General features: G+C 44.9%; 1 protein-coding gene across 1 annotated transcript in view; it reads left to right on the top strand.

Moving 5' to 3' along the window:
- Eva1a (eva-1 homolog A, regulator of programmed cell death) overlaps window positions 1-20767 on the top strand; it is a 50745-nt gene extending 29978 nt beyond the window's left edge. Inside the window, 1 exon segment of the mRNA XM_036180212.1 lies at window positions 19452-20767. Within this exon segment, the coding sequence (XP_036036105.1) occupies window positions 19452-19825 (374 nt within the window). The 3' untranslated portion in view covers window positions 19826-20767.
- The last annotated feature ends 380 nt before the right edge of the window (window positions 20768-21147 follow it).

Genomic DNA, 21147 nt, shown 5'->3' with positions numbered 1-21147 from the left:
AAAGTCAAGGCAGCAGGAGCTTGAAGCAGCCGGCCATATGGTCTCACAACCAAGAACAGAGAGCAGTGTTTTCTTCTCTGTTTACATAGCCAAGATCCTCTGCTCTGACTAGGGGATGGCTCCACCTTTCCCAACTGAGATTGGTTTTTCTCATATTAATTAGCATAATAAATATAATCTCCCAAAGGACATGAAGTTGGGAGGGGGTAAAAGTGAGTCTAGGAGGAGCTGGGGGAATATATATTTTTAAAGAAAGATAACCTCTCCCAGATGCTCTCAGAGGCTAACCTTAGTCTTGACAACCCCTCACAGGTGCAGCGAAGTCTCTCAGTTGACCATTAGCGTTGACCATCACAGGGCATCTAGTCCACGGCTGCCATATGTCCTGATTCTTCTTTCATGATGCAGAGAATGCAATCCTTTGCCTCATTTAAGGAAATCTGATAGCTGCTACCTCCTTCCTGGGTATCCACACAACAGAGAGATTTCACTCTTTTTCTTTTTTTAATGGAGACAGAGTCCCACAGGCTGTCTTCAAATGTCCTATGAACTTGTGCCTCCACATGTGGTTTATGCTGGAGACTGAACCCAGGGCTTCATACAGGCTAAGCCAGCACTCCACACACTGAGCTACACTTCCAACCCCTTTGCTGTTCCTTTGAGCTATGCTGGGAATAAAGGACACCAAAGCTGGAGAAGGGAATTTGGGGGCTGTGACAACATGTTTGCACATCACTGGAGGAGGCTCTGCTGACTCTGTCCTGAATACTTCCCCACAGTGAAGTCATGGACAGCAGGGGGGTCTGGGATTCCCACAATCTGAGGGACACCTGCATACCAGCTCTTGGATGGAAATGCCTCTGATGAAAGCAAACAGAGCGCTGGACTTTGTCTCCGCTCAGCACAGGAGGCACTTGGCAAGTTTCCACTTTGACTAGCATGACCCTGAGTTGTGACCACTGAATGTGGTAATTCATGGAATTGGCTGCTGTTTACTGGGTGTCTTGTGATCATGTTGAGGCTGAAAAAGCCCATGGCCCCATTTTTCTGTCTCCTCCAACCTCTGTTTCCCCTACCCCGTTACACTAGAATTAATTATTACGTGGGCTACAGTAATTTTTCCTTCTTTTAAGGAAGTGTGTGTGTGTGTGTGTGTGTGTGTGTGTGTGTGAGTGAGAGAGAGAGAGAGAGAGAGAGAGAGAGAGAGAGAGAGAGACAGACAGAGAGAGAGAGAGAGAGACAGAGAGAGACAGAGAGAGGCAGGGGTGGGAGTTGAGGGGAAGGATGCTGAGGAGATGGCTCAGCAGGTGAAGGCACGTGCTACCAAGCCTGACAACCTGAATTTGGATCCCAGGATCCACATGGCAGAAAGATAGAACCAACTCCAGTAAGTTGTCATGCCATGGCGCAAGTGCGTCCCCCCCCCCAAATATATAAACACATGCAAACAGTTTTGAAATTAAATAAGCATGGGCTAAGATTTAAAGTGAATGCCAGAAAACGGCAGCTTCGGTGTCCAAAATAAAATTTCTCATGTGTAATGAAAAGACAATGATTAAAATTGATTCTGAGTGCCTAAACAGGTGGCTTGGCAGTTAAGAGTGAATAACTACTCTTGTAGAGGAACCCCAAGTTTAGTTCCCCTCACCCACACTTGACAGTTTATAACCTCCTGTAATTTCAGCACTAGGAGATCTTGCACCCTCTTCTGGCCTCCACAGGCACCTGCATGCAGGTGGACATACCCACATACAAATATATAATTTCTTTATATTCGAACATCAGGACACTCCTCAATTATAACAGCAATGAAAAAAATCTGAATGCAAAGATGAATACAATAGATAAAAATGTTACTGTCCTTAAAGAAAATGTAGTAATAGATTAAGCAAAGTTGTAAAACATGGCTGGAGAACTTGGAATATCTTGACCTTGCCTTACCTTTCTCCCATGCCCTTTCTCCTCTAGCTGGCTGGTAGTTTCAGTGGGACCCAACACCTCCTGCTTACTCCCAGGGATTCAGTTGTGTGCTGGTTGATCTTTGTTGTCAATCTGAATGGATTGAGAGGTGCCTAGCATTTTGGCACATGTGTGGGTTTGTCTAATAGGTTTTTCAGAGATTGGCACAGAACGGTGAACCAAGAGGGGAAGACTCATCTTGAGTGTCTGTATTCCTAGGCTGGGGGTCTAAGTGGAACAAAAATGAGGAAGAAGGGGGAAACTTGTACACAAGGTGGTGTTTAGTGTTGTTTTCTGCCACTGTCATAAAAACCCTGTCAAAAGCAACCTAGGTGAGAGAGAAAGAGTTCACGTTAGCTCACAATTCCAGGTTAGAGTCCAAAACTACAGGAGAGTTAAAGTGGCTTGAATTTGAAATGGCTAGTCATATCCACAGTCAAGAACAATGAATGCACACATGCTTGTACTCAGCTCACTTTCCTCATTCTTATACTGTATAGGATCCCCTGCATAGGGAATGGTGCTGCCCATAGTGTGCTGAGTCTTCTCACCCCAATGAACTCAATCAGGACAATTCCCCACAGACATGAAAACAGGTTAACTTGATCTAGACAACCATCACTGAGATTCTCTCCCCATAAAATTCAACTTGTGTTAAGTTGGTAATTACAGCGAACTGTCACAGGTAAGTACGACTCTTTGTGAGTGGTGCTTTTCTTGCTGCTGGCATTGATCATTGACATCAGATTCTGGGTTAGTACATCTTGCAATGGGGACTTCTACCAGCATTAAACTTTCCAGCCTTTCTGGTCCCTCTTATTCTGGGGCCTTCAGCTGTTCTAACAACTGAGCAGAGGTTGGCTTCCTCAGTTCTCCTGCGTGCAGACTGTGGGACTCTATAGCCTATGATCATGAATCTAACAACTTCTACCCCCTTTATTCATTCTCTTCCTTAGAAGAATCTTGACTAATACAAATTGTTTCTTGTCCAACCCATGAAGCCCATTTTTGGGGCAACACCAACACACTTGGTACTGCTAATGCGTACAACTGTCTTAGTCCTTTGTCTGACAAATCTCTCTCTCTCTCTCTCTCTCTCTCTCTCTCTCTCTCTCTCTCTCTTTCTTTGTGTGTGTGTGTGTGTGTGTGTGTGTGTGTGTGTGAGAGAGAGAGAGAGAGAGAGAGAGAGAGAGAGAGAGAGAGTGTTTTAGGGGTCATATGAGGTGTTTGAACCTCCCAGGAGAGAGAGAGAGAGAGAGAGAGAGAGAGAGAGAGAGAGAGAGAGAGAGAGAGAGAGTGTTTTATATAAATATAAATCTGGGAGACCCCTGTTTGTCTCTTCCTTAGCTTAAAGTTGTACTTTTCTGCAGGATGACTGACTTCTTGAGGTTGTTTCTGTGGACCAGACATTTTTATGCAGTCGCAGCTCTTTGATTACATGTGGAACCCCTCCTGCCCGCTTGAATGACTTTTTCATCTTTTGGTAGCTGGCTTTTGTCTTGTGTCTGTTAGCTGTCATTTCTGGGTGTTGTTTGAAGAGGAAGGGACTGGGTTTTTGATGAAGTTTCCTTTGTGGGAGGGCTGGCTTTACATTCTGATTCTCTAGGTAGGGTTGACGTGTGTGCAAATGGAAGCCAGCAGACCCACATGGCCTCTGATCCCAGCTGAGCCTGTGACATGGTACTGTGATCTTGCTGTTTACTTCTGGATGAATCTTGTCCAGTGTGTGTGTGACATGACTCTTACACCGTAACTGTTGTAAAATGTCACCATTCTCAGAACAGCCTCAACATTGAATAGTCTAACAATTAACAGTACCAGTTCAACAAAATACTCCTTGAAGAGAAATGATAAACTGCATTGCATAGGCTGTCCTCTAACTTGGGGTGATGCCCCTGCCTCAGCTTCACAAGTCCTGGGATTACAATTGTAATCACTATACTAGACAGACTCTTTCTTTAAGAAAAAAAAAGTTACTACTGATAAACTGTTGAAATATGTAACATAAACTTTCACAAATTTAATAAAAGTCCCCAAAAGAAAAGGCCACAAAGGACCAGAATTGTCAGTTTGCATAAGGAAAAAATGCAAATGGCTGATAAAACTGAACCGTTTAAAATTCTAGCAAATGCATGAAAAATGAGGATAGGATGGAAGTGCAGGGAGGCTAGTGTTTGCACACGAACCTGATGGAGTCACAGACCGCAGGAAGCTCTCTAGGGAATAGTTTTGCAATATCTGCCCAAAGCCTTACATGTGCATATATTATGTCTTTAGGAATCCACTTCTAGGAATTTCTTCTAAGGGCATAATTAAAGATGTAGGCAGTCACAGTATTATGAGGATAAGAATTCTCAGAATAATTTTGATGGAAAAAATGTGAAAATGTGCTGAATATGAAATGAAATAGAAATATGTAACTGGTGTGCTATTAAGGGGATAGAGAACATGCATGTATAATGTGTGGTATGTGTACTCTTGCTAGCCGTCAGTTTTAAATGTACTGCATTCTACTATGATTCGTATATGGGTGCTGAGATCAAGTGGGTGTCTGTGTACTTTTTATATTACTTTGATTATCTCCGTTTTTTGTATGTGGTTTCTGTGTGGTACTGGGTGTGCCGGGGCATGTATATACATGTGTACATGGAGGCCAGAGGACGACCTCAGCTGTCATTCTGTGGATTCTATTTGGTTTTTTGAAACAGGGCTGCTCTCTGGTCTGAAACTGGCAAAGTAGGGCCAAGCTGGCCAGTATGCCCCAGGAATCAGCCTGCCTCCGCATCTCAGCACTGGGGTTACAAGCAAGCACACCCATGCCTGGATTTTTTTTTTTTTTTTTTTTTTTTTTAAATATAGGTTCTGGTTACCAAACTCAGATCCTTGTGCCTGCAAGACAAAATGCTTTACTGACTGAGCCGCACCCCCTCCCCAGCCTGCTTAGCTGTATCCTGTAATTCATGGGTGGTGCCGTATAAGAATAATATTTGACTAGACTATTAATTTCTTTCTTTCTTTCTTTCTTTCTTTCTTTCTTTCTTTCTTTCTTTCTTTCTTTCTTTCTTTCTTTCTTTTTTTTTTTTTTTTTTCCGAGGCAGGGTTTCCCTATAGCTTTGAAGCCTGTCCTGGACTAGCTCTGTAGACCAGGCTGGCCCCGAACTCACAGAGATCCACCTGCCTCTGCCTCCCGAGTGCTGGGATTACAGGCATGCGCCACCACCGCCCAGCCTAGACTATTAATTTCTACTTGTGTTATACGTACACTAGAAAATTCCCATTTCTCTGTCTTCTTGAGCTCCATAGCTTCTAGATAGACTAGACTGTTCTTTGTACCTAATCAGAAATAAGATTCTTACCTGTGTCTTCTTTGTAGACCACATTCCATTGGTTAGGTCAGTCTGTTCACCCCTTCCAGTCCTTCCATTGTGTTCCCCTTCATGGCCCCTGGCACTGAGTTGGTTTGAACTTCATCTTGCATTTGCGAAAATTACCACAATGGTATTGTCCACCATCTTCCTGCCTCTAATTCATACTGTATTTCTGTAGCAGAACAATCTGTCCAAAGTGCACGAAATGCGCTTTATTTTGTTGATGAAATTCACTTTATTTTGTTGCTATCTTGAGCTTGCTGTGCAAGGAAGCGTGAGGATCGGAGTTCAGATACCCACCACCCACATAAATGCCAGTGACTGTGGTGCCCTGCCTACAGTCCCGGAACAGGGGAGGTGGAGGCAGGCGATCCTGGAGCAAGCCGGCTGGCTAGACTAGATGAATGGGTGGGTTGGGAGCCCAAGGGAGAGGCGCTGCTGCCTCAGCGTGTAAGTGTCAAGGAAGACACCAGATGTTAACCTCTGGCTTCTATGTGTATGTGTGTGCACACATGTAAGCATGCATACACATAGGCACACATCACAGGCACATACACATACCAAAATATTCCAGATGCTTTGTATGCTTTAACTGTTAATGCTTTTTGTTAGCTATAGGTAGTGTAAAATCTTCACTTGGTCGCCTAATGAGGCTGTGGAGTTCTCTTGCCCATAGGCGGCTGGAGAGTTGTTCTCTCACACATCCACATTTCCTTGACTTGTATTTTAGTTCTTCTGTCTCAGCACTTGTATTTGAGGGAATTAACATTTCCCACCTTAACTATTGCAAGCAACTCATAATGTCATTAATAATAACAGCCTCATTAATAATTTCTAATAGAAAGAATAAATGGAATAATTACTCATTTTAACTTAATGATTGGACTCTTTAGTGTATATGCCTGGCTCAGGACTCCATTCCTTTAGGGTTTCCCTTTAACGTTACCTTCTTAGTGAGTTTCTTGCTGGTCACTGTCCACCCGCTCCCATCAGCACACATTGAGTACGTCCTGTCCTCTCTTTCTCCTTATCACCCTGTGAAAAGACATAGAAGAAGTCTAATCTCATGGTTCATAGGCTTTGGTGTACCCTTCTTGTCACCTTTCCCCTATTTTATAGATAAGTAGTGAATTGAATATACTGTCTGTGCTTGCTTGACCCACTAAGCACGATGTCCTGGAGACACTCGGGTTAGCAGAGAGTAACCGTCCTTGTTCTGTTAGACAGTTGCTTACTTCTCCATTGCACAGATGGCCCCAAGCTTAGCCAGCCCTTTGCAGATGCCAGTGGGAATGGCTCAGACCTTTCTCAAACAGCAGTGATAAGTCACCGCAGCATAACATTCAAGTGTGTTTCCAGACTTGGTTTCCCAAAGTACACTGGCTGGATCATGTCCCATACACATCCAAAGGAAAAATGTCACCAACTTGCCACCTAAAGAACTTTACTAATCTTTTTAAAAAGAACTATGCAAAGCCCCAGAACAGTGCTTTCAGTTGTTTTTGGAGTTTTGACAATCTGATAGATGGAAAAGGCTCCCTAAATGTAATTTAATTTCTGTTGGCCAGGGGTCAGCAAACTTTGTTTTCCTTTAAAATGCCAGAGAGTGTTTTCAGCTTTATGGTCCAGCTTATGTCCTACCAATTTAACTCCACTGGAACATAAAAGCAGACAAAGACTATATAACTGAACAGACATGCCTGCTTTTCAGTGGAGCTTTGTTTATAAGTGCAGGAGTCAAGTCAGATACATAGTTTATGACCCACAGTGTCCCAGTCCCTGTTAGGGGACATCTTTCATATGCCAAGACCCATACCAATGGCTTTTTCCCCCTGTGAATTGCTCAGATCCTTTCCAAAATTTCTTTATTAATTGTTACTTATTTTGTTTAAAGATAATTATTTCTTTATTTTATGTGTACGGGTATTTTGCCTGCATGTATATATACCACCTTTGAGGAGGTCAGAGCAAGGCATCAGATCCCCTGGAACTGGAGCTACAGATGGTTTTGAGCTGTCATGTGGGTGCTAAGAATTGAACCTGGGTCCTCTGGAAGAGCAACCAGTGCTCTTAACTGCTGAGCCATCTCTCCAGTACTGTTGCTCTCTTTCTTAATGTTGTTTCCATGTATTCTTTATGTATTGATCCCATGTCTCTGTTAATATAACAAATATTCTTTTCTAATTTGCCACTTGATTTTGTGTATAGTAGTATTTTAGTGAAGAGTTTTGGTGGATCATTAAAGGTATGTAGCTGAAAGTTTTCCTGTTCCGTCTCTGGCTCCTGCAGCCCCATGGTCTGCAGCTGCTCAGACCCAAGTAAACACACAGAGGCTTATATTAATTAAAACTGCTCAGCCATTAGCTCAGGCTCACTACTGACTAGCTCTTATATTTAAACTCAGCCCCATTTCTGTTAATCTATATGTTGCCATGTGTTCCCTAACTTTACCTGTGTGCCATTACATGATGCTCCCTGGATGGTGGGCTGGTATCTGGAAGCCTTCCACTTCCAGAATTCTCCTTGTCTGTTTATCCTGCCTATACTTCCTGCCAGGCTACTGGCCAATCAGTGTTTTATTTATCAACCAATCAGAGCAACACATTCACAGCATACACAACAACATTCCCCCATCAAAGGTAAGTGTGTGTTTGTGTGTATGTGTATGTGTGTGTGTGTGTGTGTGTGTGTGTGTGTGTGTGTTGTATGTGTGTAATATTTAATACTCCTGTTGTTTATTGAGACAGGGTCTCATGTAGCTGTGGAAGGCCTTGAACTCTTGATCTTTCCAATTGCTAAGATTGCAGGCAATCTCCACTACTTAGCTTATATGTTTTTCCTATTATATATGTGTATGTGGTGTAAGTACATGTTTGTATTGGTGTGTGTGTGTGTGTGTGTGTGTGTGTGTGTGTGTGTGTGTGTGTGTGTGCTGTGCACGTGTGGAGGCCAGGTGTTGATGTCAGGTGTCTTCCATTATTGTTCTCCACCTGGTTATCTGAGACAGGGTCTCATATTGAATCTGGAGCTCACTGATTGGCTAGAAGAACTCCATGTGTCTGCCTGTCTCTACCACTCTAGCACTGAGATTATATAAACCACCATGCCCAGCTTCTTTTTGTTTTTTTCGAGACAGGGTTTCTCTGTAGCTTTGGAGGCTGTCCTGGAACTTGCTTTGTAGACCAGGCTGGCCTTGAACTCACAGAGATCCACCTGCCTCTGCCTCCCAAGTGCTGGGATTACAGGCGTGCGCCGCCACCACCACCCAGCCTTTTTTTTTTTTTTTAAGTTTTTGTTTTGTTTTGTTTTTCTTTTCTTTCTTTCTCTCTCTCTCTCTTTTTTTTTTTTTTGAGCTGAGGATCAAACCCAGGGCCTTGCACTTGCTAGGCAAGCACTCTACCACTGAGCTAAATCCCCTACCTGCCTAGCTTCTTGTTATCCGCGTGCTTATACAGCAAGGACTTTATTAACTGAGCCAGTCCTCTAGCCCCCAGCTTACAGTTTCTGTTTCACTGATAACCTGCAGATCCAGCTGTCCTGAGAGTGCAGTAATTTGCCAGAATCTGACTAGAGTTTCTTATGAGCTTGGTATGAAGGAGGTGGGCTTTCAACAGTAGAAGGCCTTAGACTTCCACAGCTCAACTGAGCGGGTCACACATTTGAACATGGGATAAAGTGTTAAAATTTCAGGCTTCTATTACTGTCTGAGAGCTGAGGACTTTGTGCCCTTAGCTGCTGAGAGGTTCCAAAGCACTTAGCTCACAGTAAGACAGTGGCATAAAGCAAGTCCCTTTAACTGAATGGTGTGCTTTATAAAGTTTCTCAAAAATTTGTTATTATTTATTTATTTTTAAACTTAAAAGGGATATCGTGTGTGTGTGTGTGTGTGTGTGTGTGTGTGTGTGTGTGCTCATGCATGTGTGCACACGCTTTAGGAGCCCAGATGATGGTGTTGGATCCTCTGGAGCTGGAGTTGCAGGCAGTTATGAGCAACCTGATGTGGGTTCTGGGAACTGAACCTGAGTCCTCTGCAAGAGCAGCAGGTGCTCTTAACTACCAGCCCAACCCGCTGTCTCAGTTTCGTTTCTGTTGCTGTGATGCCATCCCTTGACTAAAGTGACTTTAAAAAAGAAAGGTTCCATTGCATTGACAGTTGCAAATGACGGGTGGGCAGTGATTTGAGCAGCTAGCATACATACATATATGTGTGTGTGTGTGTGTGTGTGTGTGTGTGTGTGTGTGTGTGTGTGTGTGTGTGTATGTGTATGTATGTATGTATGTATATATTTGTTTGTTTTTCGAGACAGGGTTTTTCTGTGTAGCTTTGCACCTCTGTAGACCAGGCTGGCCTGGAACTCACAGAGATCCACCTGCCTCTGCCTCCCGAGTGCTGGGATTAAAGGCATGTGCCACCACCACCCAGCTGCAGCTAGCATATATTATATCCACTGTCAAGAGCAGAGAGAAATGAATGCACCAATACCTACTGCTCTTCTTTCTTCTGTTACCCAGTCCAGGACTCACCCCCAGGGAATGGCGCTGCCCACAGTGGGCTTGAATTTCTCACATCTATTAAGATCAGCAGGACAATCCTCCCCAGGCAGTTCCGATCTAGACAGATCCCCTTTGTGGCTCTCTTCCCAGGTAATTCTGCATGGTGTCAAGATGACAGTTGAAACTTTGGTTCTGAAACTGTGAACCAAAATAAATCTTTAAATTGTTTATCTTAGGTATTTTGGTGACAGAGACAAAAAGCTATCTGATAGCACACATCCATACCCATAGACATGTTCACACACTCAAACATGTAATTACACTTACGAACATATAATAAATGTATTAACTGAACTTTTTTTGTTGTTAACTGAACTTTTAGAATTTGTATTCATGGGTTGGGGATTTAGTTCAGTGGTAGAGTGCTTGCCTAGCAAGCGCAAGGCCCTGGGTTCAATCCTCAGCTCAAAAAAAAAAAAAAAAGAATTTGTATTCATGATTTAATTTAAATGTCATTCATGATTTAAAGTAGTCATCATATTTATGATAAACACATGGATTGGGTTCTGAGAACCCATAGTGACTCATAGTGTCTGCCCTCAAATTTTTCACTGTCATATGGAAAGGTAATGGCCATATAGATACTTACAGCAGAAGTACATACTGTGCTGCCTAGCCTGGAGAGACTGATTAAATATAGGACTGGAGTCTCCAGCAGTGGTAAAATCGGAGTCAGGTATGTATCTCAGCCTTCCTTCCTCTTCCTTTGTCAAGCCCCAGGGAAGCCAGTTCACTTCCCTGTGATGAAACACTGTGACCAAAAGCAACTAGGAGGAAGAGAGGGTTTATTTCAGCTTAGAGGTCACAGTCCATCATCAAAGGAATCCAGGGTCAGGACCTGCACACAGGAGCTGAAGCAGGTATGGAGGAATGCTGCTTGCTGGCTTGCTCTCCTTGGCTTGCTCAGCCTCCTTTTTGACACAGCCCAGGCCCACCTATCCAGGCATGGCACCTTCCACTGTGGGCTGGACCCTCCTCCATCAAATAGCAATTTAGACAATGCCTCGGAGAAATGGCCAGAGGCCAGTCTGATATGGGCAATTCTTCAGGTGAAGTTCTCTCTTCCCAGGTGACTCTGGTTTGTGTCGAGTTGACAGAAACCACTGAGTAGGCTAAGGGGAGAGAAAACTCAGCTGTGGGCTGGATAAGAACTTGGAGTGTGGAATTTCCTGGTAGGGTATTTACTGCCTAGGAGGAGAGAGGAAAAGGTGAATGGGGCCAAAGGAGCAGAAGTCAGAGCTGGCCTGGCAGGGACAGATTCTGCTTGCAGTATTCCTTATTCCCAAGCAGGACAAGCCAGGAGTGGAAGAGACTGAGGGAAGCCTCCCTTGACATTTCAAAGAGGCCTGGAGTGTTGGTGGAAGACTTCCCTTCCCTGTGGTGTGCGACAGAATTTCACAAAGAGCCATCTGTATAATGATGGAGAACTCAGTGAAGACATTCTGCCAAGTCTTGCCTGATTCCACACAACCCTGCTACTCTCTCTAAAGCTCATCTCAAAAGTGTATTTCCTTCCCCCTTAAAGACTGAAAACTTTGAGGACAAGAAACCTCAGGCAGAGAACATGGTATGCTGGCCTGGAGACCAGCTGACCAGGTCTGATCTGGGCCCGGCCTGGTGTGGCTGCTCCTTCCTACAGTTTCCTGGGCATGATCTGACTTCCCAGCATGCAAATGAAATCGGCCTCAGAACCTCCGCAAAGGGCCTCTTCCTGCTCATGAAAACAATGACCCTGCAGGAAGCAAGATAGAGTAATACATTTATTTTTATTTATTGAAGGAAAACAGCCAACAAAAGCCCTCTTCCCCCTGCTTCCTGGCTAATTCACAGATGTCTGAATGTGGTCAAGACCAGGGAGGGTCATTGGCCAAGAGGGGAGTGACCTGGAGCAGGAAGTATTAGAGGAGAATGAAAACAAACAGTCTAGACCGAGTTGGACGGAGGCAGAAAAGTGAGTTAGCATGATTCAAATTACACCAGCTCAGAAAACCTGCCTTGAAGTGTCCGTCAGCTTGGGGACATCTGGGATGCTGTATGTAAAAGAAAGTGTTTTCTGGTGTGAGAGAAAAATTAGTTAGGCTAGAAAGAGAATAGCAGTTTCCAAAGTGAGGCCCACTGAGTAGGCGTGGTGGTCCATGGCTATTATCCCAGCACTCAGGAATCAGATGTAAGAATAAGAGTTTGTGGCCAGCCCAGGCAACATAACAAAATCCTGTCTCATAAACAAATAAACAACCTAGCAACAGTAAAAGTTAGGCCTGTGTAGCAGGTCCGTGAAGGCAGTTTATGGAGGTCAGAATGATTGTTCTCCTTCTCTTTGTCTCAAGCATGACTTTCCATCTCATGTAAGTAAGGACATGGGTCATCCGGTCTTACTGTTTTAACCATAGGTACCAGTACTTACTCACTGCCTTAAATTGTGCTAATATTTAAAGATAAAAGACTAGCATAAAGACATTTTCCCAGCTGGGCGGTGGTGGTGGTGGTGGTGGTGGTGGTGGTGGTGGTGGTGGTGGTGCACGCCTTTAATCCCAGCACCCGGGAGGCAGAGGCAGGTAGATCTCTGTGAGTTCAAGGCCAGCCTGATCTACAAAGCGAGTTCCAGGACAGACACCAAAGCTACACAGAGAAACCCTGTCTCGAAAAATGAAAAAAAAAAAAAAAAAAGACGTTTTCCCAGACACTAGCAAAGGTTAAGTAAATGAGAGCCCCCTCTATCTGTCTATGCATCCATTTTCTTATTTTTGTTCTATCTTCTATCGACCCATCTGTCTTTCTTCCAATCTGCCTATCTAATATCTATCTTCTATCACCTGTCAATCATCTATCAAACTTCCTCTTTGCCTTTTTTTCCCCCGCCTTTCCTTCCTGTTTTCATCCCTCCCTCCCATCCCTGAGAGTCTATGTGGATGTATATACAGTATGATGTATTTCTGTCTATGTCTGTGAACTATGTATGTCTGTTGTGCTATCTTAGTTTCTTTCCGTTTTCTGTGATCAAATGCCTGGTAAGAAGCAACTAAAGAGAGGAGGGATTTGTTTTGGTTCATATTTAAAGGATAAAGTTTATCATGGTAGAGAATTCATGTCACTGGGAACCTGTGGCTGATTCATCACATCTTGATGGATTAGGAAGAGGACAGGATGTGGGACAGAGCTGTCAATCTGCAGGCCCACCCATCCAGTGACCCCACTTCTTTCCACTGAGCCCACCTCTAAAGGTTTCATAACTCCTCTAAACAGCACCACCAACTGGGAACTAGGTGTTCAGACATAAACCTGGAGGGACAGTTCATATTCAGACTATAGCAAGGGGATACAGTGATTCCACTTGTGACGGGATTGGGAAGTGAAGAACTTGTGTCTGATCAGCGTTGGGGCATGTGATCAATGTGACTGTGTCAAAACTCAAGGTCTGAGACCATGATATTGTAGTGAATGGAGGTAAGTTTCCAAGACATGGAGACAGGAACTTTAGCAGAAATAGTCCGTTGACTACATTCGTGGCCTGAACTCTCCACGGGTCTTTAAAGGTAATCTATTCCAAGTTTGTTTCTGACCCATCCGTGTGGCTGTTTGAATCAGAGCTCTGTGTTCAGATCCCCCCTCACTCTTTTAAAGGCCAGGTGGACACGGCAGCCTGTACTTTCTGCGAAAGTGGAGAACAGAGTGCCAGGAGCAAGCTGGCTAGCTCCACTAGCCAGAAGAGCAAACTCTGGGTTGAGAGACCCTGCCTCAAAAGTAAAGTGGACAGCAGCTGAGGAAGACCTCCAGTGTCAGCTGTGGAGCTCCACTTAAACACGTACCCATGTGTAGATTCACTACACACAGCACACAGGAAACTAAGAACTGGAAATGACTTTGAAAAGGATGTGGTAGTTCCAAGGAGCTCTTGCCTCCTGACTGTCAGTATTTTATTTTACACCCTGGCCATGTCTGTGCTTGATGACAGCTCACTGTGATACATACAGTTCACGTGTGGAAGGGCATCTTTAGGGAGAGTCTTGGGGACTGGTGGGGGTGGGGGCAAGTGAACACATGGTCAACCACAAGTGCCTTCCCAGTTAAATACAGTATGGGAAGAACCAAGAAAATGTCTGTCAAAGGCATTGAAATTGGTTCTGTTAAAACCATCCATGAGGCTGGCATGGTGCATGCCTGTGATCTCAGTTAGGAGATGGAAGCAAGAGGATCAGGAGTTCAAAGCTGGCCTGGGCTACATGAGACCTTATTTCAAAAATACAAAATTAAAAGCTTAAAAAAAATCATCTGCTGTCTTTCCCCCCTTTACACACACTTTCCACTGTGAAGACAGCTTACCCTGGAGCAAAGCTCACAGCCAGAGCCCAGGCTTTCTTAGACTCAGCAATACAGGCAGGATCAGTGGCCTAAAGGGCCCTAGTGGCTGTGTAGTAGAGGAAGGACTCTGGGCTTCCTGACAAGCTGACACCTCAGATACAATGACCTTACTTCTGTCCTGTGCAGGTGATGGCAGGAAAATCAATGGTGGTAGCAGCTGGGGATGGGTGTTTGAGGCTGAGTCCATCCTGCTTTAGAGAGAATGAGGCTGTTGGATCTTTCTGCACAGAGCAGCTAAGCCAGAACACGGCCCCTGGGAGAGGTTTGATTCTGGTAAACAGCAGAACTCATTTTCCAGCAAATAGATTTTCATTTTGCTTTTTTCCCCAGTGACACACTTCTGAATTATCACTGGAATGAGGTCGGATAGGGCCACCCAGACTAAGCCTCTCTCGCCTTTCAGAGATCCATCCCCTGAGCCCTGACTCAACCCTGCCTGGTCTCCCTCTGTATCTGCTCTAGTGTGGGGCACACACCACCCATTCACTCCATTCCATTTATTTCTCTCTCTCCTCTCTCCTCTCCTCTCCTCTCCTCTCCTCTCCTCTCCTCTCCTCTCCTCTCCTCTCCTCTCCTCTTCTTGTCTCTGTCTCTGTCTCTGTCTCTCTCTCTCTCTCTCTCTCTCTCTCTCTCTCTCTGTGTGTGTGTGTGTTTGTGTGTGTGTTACACTCACCTGTGAGGCCATATGTGAAGGCCAGGGACTGAAATCAGTTGCCCTCCTCTCCCAGACTCTCCCCCTTAGTTTTTAGGACAGGGTCTCTTGTTGAACTCACTGATTTGCCTCAGCTGTCTGGTGAGTGAGTCCCTGGGACCTACTAGTCTTTGGCTCTCCAGGGCTGGGCTTACGGCAGTGTGCCCACATCTCAACTGTTAATGGGTAGTGAAAATACAAACCCAGATCCGTATGTTGGCACAGTAGCTGGTGCTTCACCCATTGAACCAGCTCTTCAGCCCCCTCCATCTGTATTTTATCATGTGTTATGGGACTTGAGGTTCTAGGAGGCTGAGATGGACCCAGGCTAAAGTGATTAGTTGATAGGACTGCCCTTCTCCTGCTACACAACAGAAAGACGGTTCATGGGCTTTAACCTCATAGAAAGTTCTTTTTTAGTTTTTCGAAACAGGGTTTCTCCGTGTAGTTTTGGTTCCTGTCCTGGATCTCGCTCTGTAGACCAGGCTGGCCTTAACTCACAGAGTTCCGCCTGGCTCTGCCCCCCCCCCCCCCCCCCCCCCGAGTGCTGGGAATAAAGACGTGCTCATGGAAGGTTTTTAATTGCCTAAGTCACATCCCATGTATCAGAGAGTTTAATGACTTTCTACTTTTGCTCAGGCCCAGGATCAGTGAATCACTGAGTCAGACTTATCTCAAGCTGACATTAGATAGCACATTGTCCTCAGGTGAACATGAACTAATCTTAGATGTGCCTGCCAGTTTGGTCAACTTGACACAAACCTAGACGTATTTGATGGAGGAATTGCCTCCATCAGATTAACCTGTCGGCAAGTCTATGGGGCATTTTCTTGATTGATTGATAGGGGTGGGCAGCCCACTGTGGCTGGTACCTCCCTGGGCAAGTGGTTCTGGGTTATATAAGAGAAAGCTGAGTAATCTGGAGGTAAGGGGATGTCTGCAAGCCAGAGAAGAGCATTCCTCCCTGGCTTTGGCTTAAGTTCCTGCCTTTAGCTTCCTGCCCTCCTTGAGTTCCTGCCTTGACTTCTCTTAGTGATGCACTATTATTACTGGGACATGTACGCCAGACAAACCCTTCCCTCACCAAGTTTCTCTCCGTCACTTTTTGTTTTGTTTTATTTACCACAGCAATAGAAAGGAGGATTTGCAAAACCCAGAAACCAAGAGCTTATCCCCTCTCTTTAAGACTCACATCTCATGCTTTCCCACAGAGCGACACACCCTTCACACCTGTGTACCCTTGGCAACACTTTTCCTGATCTCCACATGGCTATAACTCATCACAGCCATCAACTTGTAGCTCAGAAATTGTTTTTTATAGGAAGCTTTCTCAGATCCAATGATATTCATTTATCATTGCTATGGCCAAACACAGGAAATAATTTAAAGGCCGGAGGATTTCTTTTGGCTCATTATTTCAAAGATTTCAGTCAACCATAGTGGGACACTATGGCAGAGCATGGCCGCTCACATTACAGAATCCAGGAAGGAGAGAACCGCTGTGCTCTAGGGTCCTGTTTTCTGTTTTCTTTCCTTTATGTGGGTGTCAGGGATTTAACTCTCAGCAAGCACTCTTATCTGCTGAGCCATTTTGTCAGCTCCACCTTTAAATCATTAACATGTAAAAATGTGAGAAACAGCTTACAGGCCACCAATAAACAATTCAATGAACCTATGGGTCTGTTCTACAGAGTACTCTTCTATCACCATAAACACACAAATCTGAAAAATCTCACTAAGAACCTACCCCCCCAACACACACACACACACACACACACACACACACACACACACACACACACACAGGCAGGGTCCTTGTGTAGCTCAGACTGGCCTTGAACTCCATAGCTGGGGATGAACTTAACCTCCTGGTCCTCCTGCCTCCACTTCCTAGAGTGCTGGGATTACAGGTCTGTGCCGCCATGCCCAGCTTTAAGTTTACAAAGCAAGTTCATGTCATCTGTGACCCCATTTCTATTGTTTGAAGCCACAAAAATAACATGTTGATTCATTTTCCAAGTCACTACAGAATATGGAAAATTGATTTGCTGATGTGTATGTAAATCTTGTCCATCTAACCATGCCCTGTGACCTGGGCCAGGCATATCTTCATGAAAAGGACTCTGTTCATCCTAATGGTTCTCATTCTGTTGAGTGCATACCACAAGGGTCACTGAGGGCCCCACTGAGTGTACACCTCATCTATAGAACAATTAGAGCTTTCTCTGGCAGAACTCCCCAGGCCTGCCTTCTCTTTCAGTGGATGAGGTCATTCCTCAGTGCCTATCCTGCTTTTAGATGTGTGATTGATTATGTGAGTGATCCATGACTATGTACTAATTAGCCCACACTTAGGGTCTTAAACAGCATAGATGGCTGGAGAGATGGCTCAGCAATTAAGAGCAGGTGCTGCTTTGGTGGAGGACCTGAGTTCAGTTCTCAGCACCCACAGCAAGCACTTCATGACCACCTATAACTTCAGCTCTAGGGGACCTGATGGCCTCTGGCCTTCTAAGGTACTTACAACACTCATGTGCACATGACCCCCCACATAAACATAAATGTAGATATGAATAAATATTAAAAGTTGTATACACACCTCTAAGTTTCTGTGGTTCTGAAAGATGTGTGTGGCTTAACTGGGCTCTCTAGTTCAAAGCCCCTCGGAAGGCTGCTGGAAAGCCAGGCTTGTATCACCTCGCCTCAGTCTTCATTCTGAGGATGATTTACTTCCAAACTCAACCACATGGCTGTTGGCAACATTCAGTCCTTTGAAGGCTGTTACCTAGAGGCCATTGTTGGCTCTGTGATACTTGGACCTCTATATAAACAACTTACCCACAGTGGCTGACTTTATCTTCCTGAGCAAAGAGAGGGAGGAAGGGAGGGACAGAGAAAGAGAGAGAGTGAGTGAGTGAGGGAGTGAGGGAGGGAGTGAGGGAGGGAGAGAGAGAGAGAGAGAGAGAGAGAGAGAGAGAAGGATGGGTATTGAAGCTTTGTTTGACCTCATTTTAGAATCACCTATTGCTTTTGCCATATTGTGTGGAAATAAGTCAGTAGGGCCTGAGAAGACAGCTCCTTCAGTGAACTGCTTGCTTTGCAAGCATGAGGGTCTGAGTTTGATCCCTAGAGTCCACATTTAAGAAGCCAGGCATGGTGGCATGCACTTGTAATCCCAGCGTGGGATGGATGGTGGAGACTCCAGGTGGATCACTGGTTGGCTCACCGAGTCAGCTTGACATGTTCCAGGCCAGCAAGGGACCCCATCTCAAAAGAACAAGGCAGCTGGTGCTTGAAGAGTACCCAGGATTGACCTCTGAGTTCCATATGCATGTGCACATACACTCACTGCACACACTCTCACACTGCATACAAACTCACACTGCATACAGACTCACACATGCACACACACTTACACTGCACACACACACATGCACACACACACTGCACACACACTCACATTGCTCACACATGCACACACTCTCAAACACACACTCACATACATCCACTTGCTAGCTCCCGACTTTGTGAAGAGGTTGATTGACCAAGGGCATGGATACCAAAAGGTGGGGTCACCTCATGGTGATTAGCAGTGATTCAGAGGCCTGTGTAAGTGAGTTGGCGGACAGACACCTCAGGCACTCAGGAAGAGCGTCTTCATAAAGACTCATGGCTTAAACTGAACACAGTTGCTCCATGAGGGAAGGGCTGAATTATAGTTTTTCTACCTTTTAATTTCTTGGGTCTTTTAACTTTAAAAATTCTTCTCAACTTTAGTATAAAAAAATTGTGTATACACACACACACACACACACACACACACACACACCAAAATTAACCAGACCCAGAGACTATATACATAGCTTCATTTTAGAAATAGTTTCAAAGTTAAAGTTGAAAATAGTGATAATCTCACATACCCTCCCCCCCAACAGATGTGTTGTTGGCCTGTTGTCAATACCAATTTATCTATCTATCTATCTATCTATCTATCTATCTATCTATCTATCTATCTGCCTATCTATCCACCCACCCACCCACCCATCCATCCATCCATCCTGCCCTTTTCTTTCTTTTTCATTTTATTACATTTACTTGTGTGTGTGTGTCTTCCAGTGCACTGTCCCGTGACACACATGTGGGGGTCACAGGACAACTTGAGGGAACCCATCCATTCTTTCTTTCCACAATGCAAATTTCTGTGATAGAATTCAGATCCTCAGGCTTGGAGTTAAAAATCTGTATTCACTGGGCCATCTTGCCACCCTCTGGTTATGTGTTTGAGATAGTCTCACTCTGGCCTCGAATTCCCAGCAATCCTCCTGTCTCAGTCTCTCAAATGCGGGGATAATTTATAGGCACAAGCCATACTATTTGTAAACATTATGACATTTGTTCCTGGGAAGGCTGGTACTGGATTCCATCCAAGCTCAGTTCCTGATGAGAGCATGGGCCAGCATCCCTGACCCTGCATGGAGACGTGGCTCCTGTCCAATGCATTCTCTTTCCTCTCCCTTCAGAAAACCCTGAGCGAGCCGCTCTGTACTTCGTCTCTGGTGTGTGCATTGGCCTGTTCCTAACCTTGGCTGCTTTGGTGATGAGGATCTCCTGCCACACTGACTGCCGGCGGGGTCCACGGAGGAGGTGCTTGCAGGACCATGAGAGCAGCAGCGACAGCAGCGACAGCGAGGATGGCAGTGAGGACACAGCCTCGGACCTGTCAGTGCGCAGACACCGTCGATTCGAGAGGACTTTGAACAAGAACGTTTTCACCTCTGCAGAGGAGCTGGAGCGCGCACAGCGGTTGGAGGAGCGCGAGCGCATCATCAGGGAGATCTGGATGAATGGGCAGCCCGAGGTGCCTGGCACCAGGAGCCTAAACCGCTACTACTAAGACCCCAGAACCTCTGCAGGCTGCCAGAAAAAGCGTGGGTTCTGCAGGCAGGAACGGTGTGCATAACGTAAGCCAGCTCTGCTAACGAGTCTGGAGAGAAGCACAAGGCCAGTCTGCTTTCCCAAGGGCATGGGGGTTTGCTTTTTAGACTCTTACCTCTGGAGAAATAGACAATCCAAGCAGGGGCATCTGCCTTTCCAGGTCTTGACACCCACATGGGCACACAGCCCAACCTTTCCTGGTCTTGGAATGGTGCTGAGATTTTCCTCTCCAACCACATGACAGCGATGCGATCAGCTGAAAGGATGGATGGACTTTCTTACTTTCTGTGGCGCTCAGAAGTTTGCGCAGACTTACCACTGTGCAATTCCTTTACAAAAGGAAAAAAAAAATCTCATAGCTAGAGAGCTGATATCAGGGTGAACTTAACCCAGAAAATGCAATTTTCTAAAGGATTCCAGTGGACGTGGTTTTGATTGAGATAGCATGATCTGTGCTAATTTAAAGCTAATTTTTAAGATGGGAGGGAAAAAAATCTTGGCAACCTCTGCATTTTAACTGACACCTCAGGGATTAAATCCTCTTTTTTAGTCTAGTTCCCACCTCAATCATGAAAATGAATAGAAGTTACTGTATTGTGAGATGTGTTAGTGACTTAGGATGATACATCGATAACCTCAAAGGATAAAGGGTTTTATTTCTTAGTAGTCTATAAAACACATATTGACATGTGTATTTGAAAATGCTGCATAACAATAGAAGCCGTGTGTCCTTCCGTTTTTGGAGAGAAGAAAAGTCTCTCATGAATTCAGAGACTCATATTTAAATAATATTTTGTTTAAAAGAAACAGTTCGGAATTCCAAGGAAAGAATGGAAAGCAGAGGTGAGAATTAAAGCCCAGTTGAAAGTGGTATCTAAAATAAACATTCCATGAGAATCTCCTTTTGCTGTCTGTGTGGTCACACATAAGCCTCTGTGGTCACCCTTGCTTGTGGGCAAGTATGGCCTCTACTGGACCCCAGAAGGATTAAGAATTACAAAAGGGGGGTTGGGGATTTAGCTCAGTGGTAGAGTGCTTGCCTAGCAAGCACAAGGCCCTGGGTTCGATCCTCAGCTCCAAAAAAAAAAAAAAAAAAGAATTAAAAAAGCATCCCTTGTGATAAGGGTTCTTTGTGTAGGATATATGTTGTGGTTGAGTTAGTGTCAAGCAGATAGAAGAACTGAAGATTTACCTAAGGCAAGAGGAAAGAGAGTGACCCCACCCCAGCCCGTCCTGGAGAGAAGTTGGTAGGAGGGAAATCGGGCAGGCCCTGGAGAGGGA

The sequence above is a fragment of the Onychomys torridus genome, chromosome 3 (genome assembly GCF_903995425.1).
Source record: "Onychomys torridus chromosome 3, mOncTor1.1, whole genome shotgun sequence".
Classification (NCBI taxonomy): domain Eukaryota; kingdom Metazoa; phylum Chordata; class Mammalia; order Rodentia; family Cricetidae; genus Onychomys; species Onychomys torridus.
The sequence above is the reverse complement of the archived record's forward strand: the minus strand, read 5'-3'. Positions and strand labels throughout refer to the sequence as shown.